Consider the following 6,058-nt stretch of genomic DNA (forward strand, 5'->3'; position numbering starts at 1 on the left):
TCGAATAAACGTAGCTTGCTGCGCCTGAATGGAAGCAATAGCCAATAATAGAGAGAGAGAGAGAGAGAATGCTAATCCTAGGGCTGACGTCAAAGTTGAAGTTCAAATCAATAATCCAAGATTACTGCTTTATAGATTGTGTACTTTCTAATACAGTGATATTGACCATTATTTAATCTGATGAAAAAAAAACCCGTATGCAAAAACGTCAGATTATTATCCATCCACATATTATATATGAACGCTGCATTGTTATATACTCAAGCCTAGAATGAGACGTTCAATTCAACTTTGTGCTGAGTAGTCTTATACAAAAAATGCAAATATTTTCCCTAGCGAAACCATCTGCCACACCCACCTGAGAATATTAGTAGGAAACCCAAATATATTGATCATGGAATATTTCAAAAATAAATTTGTTTTCAGTAGAATTCGATTGTCATAAAATATGACAAATGTCTATTTCATAAAAAAAAAACTCAACAGAGACAGTTAAAGGCATTTATCAATTTATTTCACTTCAACATGTTTATAGGACATAAATTTAAATTGTTTCTATTTGTTTCTGAATCCTACAATTTGATAAGACCGAACAGTTTATTTGGACATGCAGGAAACTGGCATTCTTTCTCCTCCATTTCTGTCTCCACTCCATCGCAATTTTGCAGGCAGTGTCTCCACCGGATATGTCGACCCTTGCCGCAAGTTACGCTGCAAGCAGACCAAGCAGTCCAGTCATCGAATATTTGATCGTCTACTATTTCCGTTTTAGTATTTATTTTTGCAGGTTTCTCAGCTTTCTTAGGTTTTTCTGATGTACTTGACACATTACGAGGTTCTGCAAACACACAAAATATCCATCGTGAAAGTTAACACAATTGAGAGTTGAAGGATGTTGAATGGATGTTGAAGGAAAACCCCTTTCGAAACAACCACTTCCACATGAACATTGAATTTCACGACAGAAAAGTCATTTCAAAATTCACGTAACATATGAAACAAGTATAATATAAGGTGAATGAAAATGAGTATGCTTAAACATTAAAGACGTTCATCGCCTCAAAAAACGCATGATGCATGCAAAATAATCAATAGGGAACTCGATATAGGGGAGACCGGGGCTACAATTAACAAAAAATATATTTTTAGTTGTAGCTAAGAAATAATTCAACATTTAGACTTGAATTTTGAGATAAATGATGCTAAAATAATTCAGAAATTACGTAATGATCTCAAAACAAACCTAATAGTAAAGACGCCGTAGATAGACCGCTTTTTTTTTCAAAAATAGTGGCTGTTGATTGTTACCTCAGGTTTGGGGCTAGAATTAACACGTATAGGGCAAATATTAACAGAAGGGGTAAAAATTAACATAGGTTATGCTGACTTATATAAAGAAAAATACATATATTTAGGACATATTTTTTATTAATGAAAGTGTAATTAATACAGCCTTGCATAAAACCCGTATTCTTATAAATTCACAATAACAAAATCACAAAATATCTAAACATAAACGAAATCTCAAAATACGTTTAAATATTTCAACGTAACAAAGTACGTATTGGTTGCCAGCGCCTATAGATTCTGGTAGCCCATTTCTTAAAAACATATCTTTATATCGCAGACGAGGGATAATAAACATACAAGGTATGGAGTTGCCAACAGCATTTACTGACACTGCAAGTGTAACCAGTACACCTCTTTCGCCAGATGTTACAGCAACGACCTGATTTGTGCCTTTTCCCGCTACAATTTTCTTCGGTTTTTGTACAGTTGTGATACCTATAAAAAAAGACAAAATATAAAGCTACCTAGTTTTTTTAAACAGATTTTACACAGATTGCTTCTTGTTCAGCATTGAAGACTAACCGGGTTTTTTTGTAACCCATTTCTACTGAAGAACCCGTTTTTTTCTTTTTCACAGAGCTCAAATTCCTTTGCGACATCCCTGTAATTTCTTTTCTTTTCAATAATCTCTAGCGCAGCCAGCTCGTAAACCTCTATCGATGTGGTGCCACTCGCAGTTGTTCGTTAATAAGTTCTCATGCTGTCATACCTAAAAAAGAAACATATAAAATGATAATTTACAAATATTCAGCTACTCTGTCAATACTAGCCCCCACATCTTGGGTAGGTAATAACAAGGTAATTCTAGCCCCCCTCATGTGTTAATTATAGCCCCAAAGGTACACTTTAAGTATTAAATAATACAATAAAATATTGGTCAATAGTAATGGCAAATAAGAAACTTAGAATTGTTAAGTATAACATATGCTTTTAGGAAAACAAAAAACATAATCATAACACTTTATAATTATTGTACAAATCAAAAAATCGTGAACCCTAAAAAGATAGTTACCTGCTTCGACCGACACATAACTCACTCACATGACGCACGGAGCGCAACTAACCGACGGCTGTGGCATGCGGCGGGATCGAGTTGTCAAATTTAGACACGCACTGGAGGTGTAGTGTGTATAGTTATAGAGAAATTTTCTTGTTAATTGTAGCCCCGGTCTCCCCTATTTATCAAAAATGCTGTTGATCATTGTCTAATTATAAACCCCACAAAATCAAAAGCTATCTCATGTGGACCCAATAATAAGCGAGTTGATGTTCTAAACTCAGTAGATATCAAAATTAATAATGAAACTATCGAAATAGTAGACGAAACCAAGGTTCCAGGAGTATTATTGGATTTCAACTTGAGGTTTGAAAAACATGTCATTGCATTAGTGCAAAGAGCATACTCATCCTCACGAGTTATATATGTTGTGCGTCATTGTCTTCCTATTGAGGTCTCTGCGAGACCTTGGTTTTATCTAATTTCAATTATGCAAATTTCGTTTATGGACCAAATTTAACCAACCAGTTCAAACAAAAAAGTCAGAAGGTACAAAATTCTTGCCTTCGGTTAATATTTGGAATAAGGAGGCGATATGGGATGAAATCAAAGGATGCAATCTTGCCAGGATCACCCTGGGCGACCCTGGGAAGCTGGTGCCGAAGAAATATCTGGCGATAACCAGGAAAAATATATGCTTAACAGTAGGATTTCTGACTGGCCACTGTCAATAAGGAAACACCTCCATAATATGGGGCTAGTGGACACACATCTATGCAGGATGTGTGAACAGGAAGATGAAACTGTCAGGTATGTCAGGAGATATTGTCAATAAGGGAGTGTGTGTTCGGCGAGTCTGCCGATATAAAGAAGATGTTTCCTAGTGACCTGTCCACCTTCCTGGAAAGGACAGGATGGACGATGACCTAGGAGGACAACTCCTTGGGAGGATGTACAATGGGTCACATGTGGCCTAAGTGCTGTGGGCCTACACTCACCCTCCCTACTCTACAGATACAGAAGGAGGCGAGAAGAATTTCCAACAAGAGTTGTATAGTGGGTTGGTTGAATATGGAAAACAGAAGATTTCTACATTCTGGAAACCTCTTTCATAAAATCATCCTTACCAGAAGACCCTCCTATCTTCATCAGAAAATACCATTCCGCACTGACGTTCATAATGTCAACATTAGACATCTAGGAATATTGTCCCCACCCCCATTCAGAACTGATCTCTTCAGGAGATCGTTTAATTACCAGATTTGCAAAATTTCATTCCACCAAATTTCAAAACAGGAAGTATCCAAACTTTCAAAACCCAACTAAAAGATATTTTGTTCAGGACTTATCAGTAGGTTTTCATTAATTATTTTCACTGCCGCTTTCATCAAAAACTGTATAGACATTTTTTTTATTTACATCTTTCTTTCTTATCATATCAATAGGTAAGCATAGGTATGTTTCAAGGTTAAGAGGAAGTACAACTGAATAGCAGTCTCCACTGGCGAGTTGAACTTCGCCATTTATTTTCTTAAATCTATTTTGAAGGATTATTTTTATTAAAATGTAGTGAAAGAGAAAATAATAAAGACGTTATTATTATTATTACACCCCAGGATATAATGGTCAACACAACGAATTTCGATATAAAAAATAATTTATAATAAAGTGAATAAGTTTGTAGTGAAAATGCTGTAAAGGCTGATAGGCACAGAAAATACGAGTATCACTGCACGACTCTACATAACTCTCCCATTTTGTGCGATCGTGAACGTTCAGTTGGGATAACGAAAGAATATACATGTGCCGCCAATAAAATAGGTCATCTTCTGCAAGTGAAAAAGAAAGAAAAAACAGTTGACGTTTGCGTTTAATCAAAGAAAGAGAGAGAGATTTCTTATTTTGATGATAGCTTGTCAAACATGTAGGTAGGTATATTTGGCAACTTCTTTATTGAAGAGTGTCTTTGATTTCAACTATTTTATACTACCCAAATGATAATCTAAGGGTGTTTTATATTCCACAGTAAGTTGATTTTATATGTGTTAGGAATCACACGTTAAAAGGTAAGACCTCATTAGTCCTTAGCTCCCACAAGTTTCAACTTCTGAAGGTTGTCATTCGTAGGGATGCGACAACTGGCAAACGGAAAATTTTTTTTCCAATTATAATTACGAACCCCAAATTAGCGATAGCTCTATCTAAAGTTTCTCATACTGGAATATTCAAATTTCCAGATATCAGTGTCGAAAAATGGAATGTAATATATATTGTTGGTTAACCTTAATCATATTTTAGCATATATTCTCTATGGATGAAGCTTTATTAATTTTTCAGATTGTGGATGATTGAATACACAAAAATATCAAGAAACATTGATTTCTTCACCAGAAATTGGAGGTTTCAAATGTATTTCAAAATTAAAAGCAATTATTCAGTAAAAGATACAGTTTCGTGTTCAATAGTCCGTCAACTCATATCGAATGGAAAAATTATTGATGCGCGTGTATTATTTTATTGTCTCAACTGTATAGAGAGCTCCAAAGTTCAGAATCAGATTAAATTATTTGAAGGACAATTCTAGTTTTTAGCGATTATTTCAAAAACAACCACTAATTTTCTCGAACTAAAAAGAGATTATTCTAGTTTCCCAAAGCACGAAATTTTTATCCAATTCAACCTACCTTTTAGGTCTTACCTAGCAATAGTGGAATTAGCTAAGAAAACGGCCTCTATATATATTTTTGAATAATAAAATAACAATCGTATAAACAATGAAGATAAGTACACTCACTTTCAGACACATCCCTCTTCTTTATATATTTGCCATCTTTAAGATACTTCGAAAGCTTGTTCTTCAAAAAATTCAAATTCGGGTCAGGGGTATTCTGCTGATCTGTATTCAGTACTGGATAGTTTTCCATCGACAAACCAGTATTTCCACTGTTCAAGCACAGTCTCGGGTTCCTAAGTTTCGACTGAACCTGGTGACTTTCTAATGGAACTTCAAAATCACTGTCTTTCAAAGCACTTACTTCTACGCGAAGATATTGCACTGTTAATATGAAAATATATATACTAGTGGGAAATGTCGAAAGCATATAACAACTATAGTTATTTCTGACAACTCACTGACAACTAGCAACTTTGTAACCAAGGAAAAAGCTTTTTATGGAATGAGCAAAGGGAGTTACATGCTAGGAATCGCATTCACGTTTAAGGTTGAGTCGTTCTCAATCCTTATACACACTATCTAGATAGCACACAGTTTTCTTAGGATATACCAACTCCAACATCTACTTGTTCCTCAGGAATTCTTGTAAACAATTCCATACATGTCTACAAGATATCTTAGCCTTTGAAGCTACGCAGGACATCCTGGATTACTGACCCCCACCTCATCCTAAGGATGAGTTTCGCGTCTTCCGAATATATGGTTGCACAACATCCAAATACGATCCGATGAATATCCTCATTCCATCACAGTTCACTATTGTAGGATGTCCCAAGAACATTACAGCGTTTCGTCCTCAGGATTTTTCTGTGTATTCCTCAGGATATTACGCGATACGTTGATATCCTATCCCCAGCTTGTGCTAGAGATACTCCGAGATTGTCATGGGTTAAGTTTTTTTTTGAATCATACTAATGAATCATAACATTCACAACCTATTTTTTCAGATATAAAAATAATATTGTCGAAGTGTTGAA

At 35.3% G+C, this 6,058-nt stretch overlaps 1 protein-coding gene across 1 annotated transcript; it reads right to left on the bottom strand.

The window, feature by feature from the left end:
- Nucleotides 1-487: 487 nt before the first annotated feature.
- LOC141481014 (uncharacterized) lies at nucleotides 488-5,495 on the bottom strand. The gene is made up of 2 exons (XM_074171904.1): nucleotides 5,142-5,495; nucleotides 488-838 (listed from the first exon to the last, which is right to left on the bottom strand). Exons 1-2 carry the CDS (start codon nucleotides 5,446-5,448, stop codon nucleotides 573-575), a joined length of 573 nt encoding a protein of 190 aa, XP_074028005.1. The 5' UTR covers nucleotides 5,449-5,495; the 3' UTR covers nucleotides 488-572.
- Between the last annotated feature and the right edge of the window lie 563 nt (nucleotides 5,496-6,058).

This window comes from Leptinotarsa decemlineata, unplaced genomic scaffold, assembly GCF_025532065.1.
Source record: "Leptinotarsa decemlineata unplaced genomic scaffold, Ldec_3_MD MMD2_tig00000035_RagTag_RagTag, whole genome shotgun sequence".
Classification (NCBI taxonomy): Eukaryota; Metazoa; Arthropoda; class Insecta; order Coleoptera; family Chrysomelidae; genus Leptinotarsa; species Leptinotarsa decemlineata.

Coding starts and splice junctions, on each gene's coding strand:
- LOC141481014 (XM_074171904.1), bottom strand. CDS start 5,448: ATGCTTTCGACATTTCCCACTAGTATATATATTTTCATATTAACAGTG. Junction 839..5,141: donor GAAGAGGGATGTGTCTGAAA/GTGAGTGTACTT, acceptor GTGTGTTTGCAG/AACCTCGTAATGTGTCAAGT.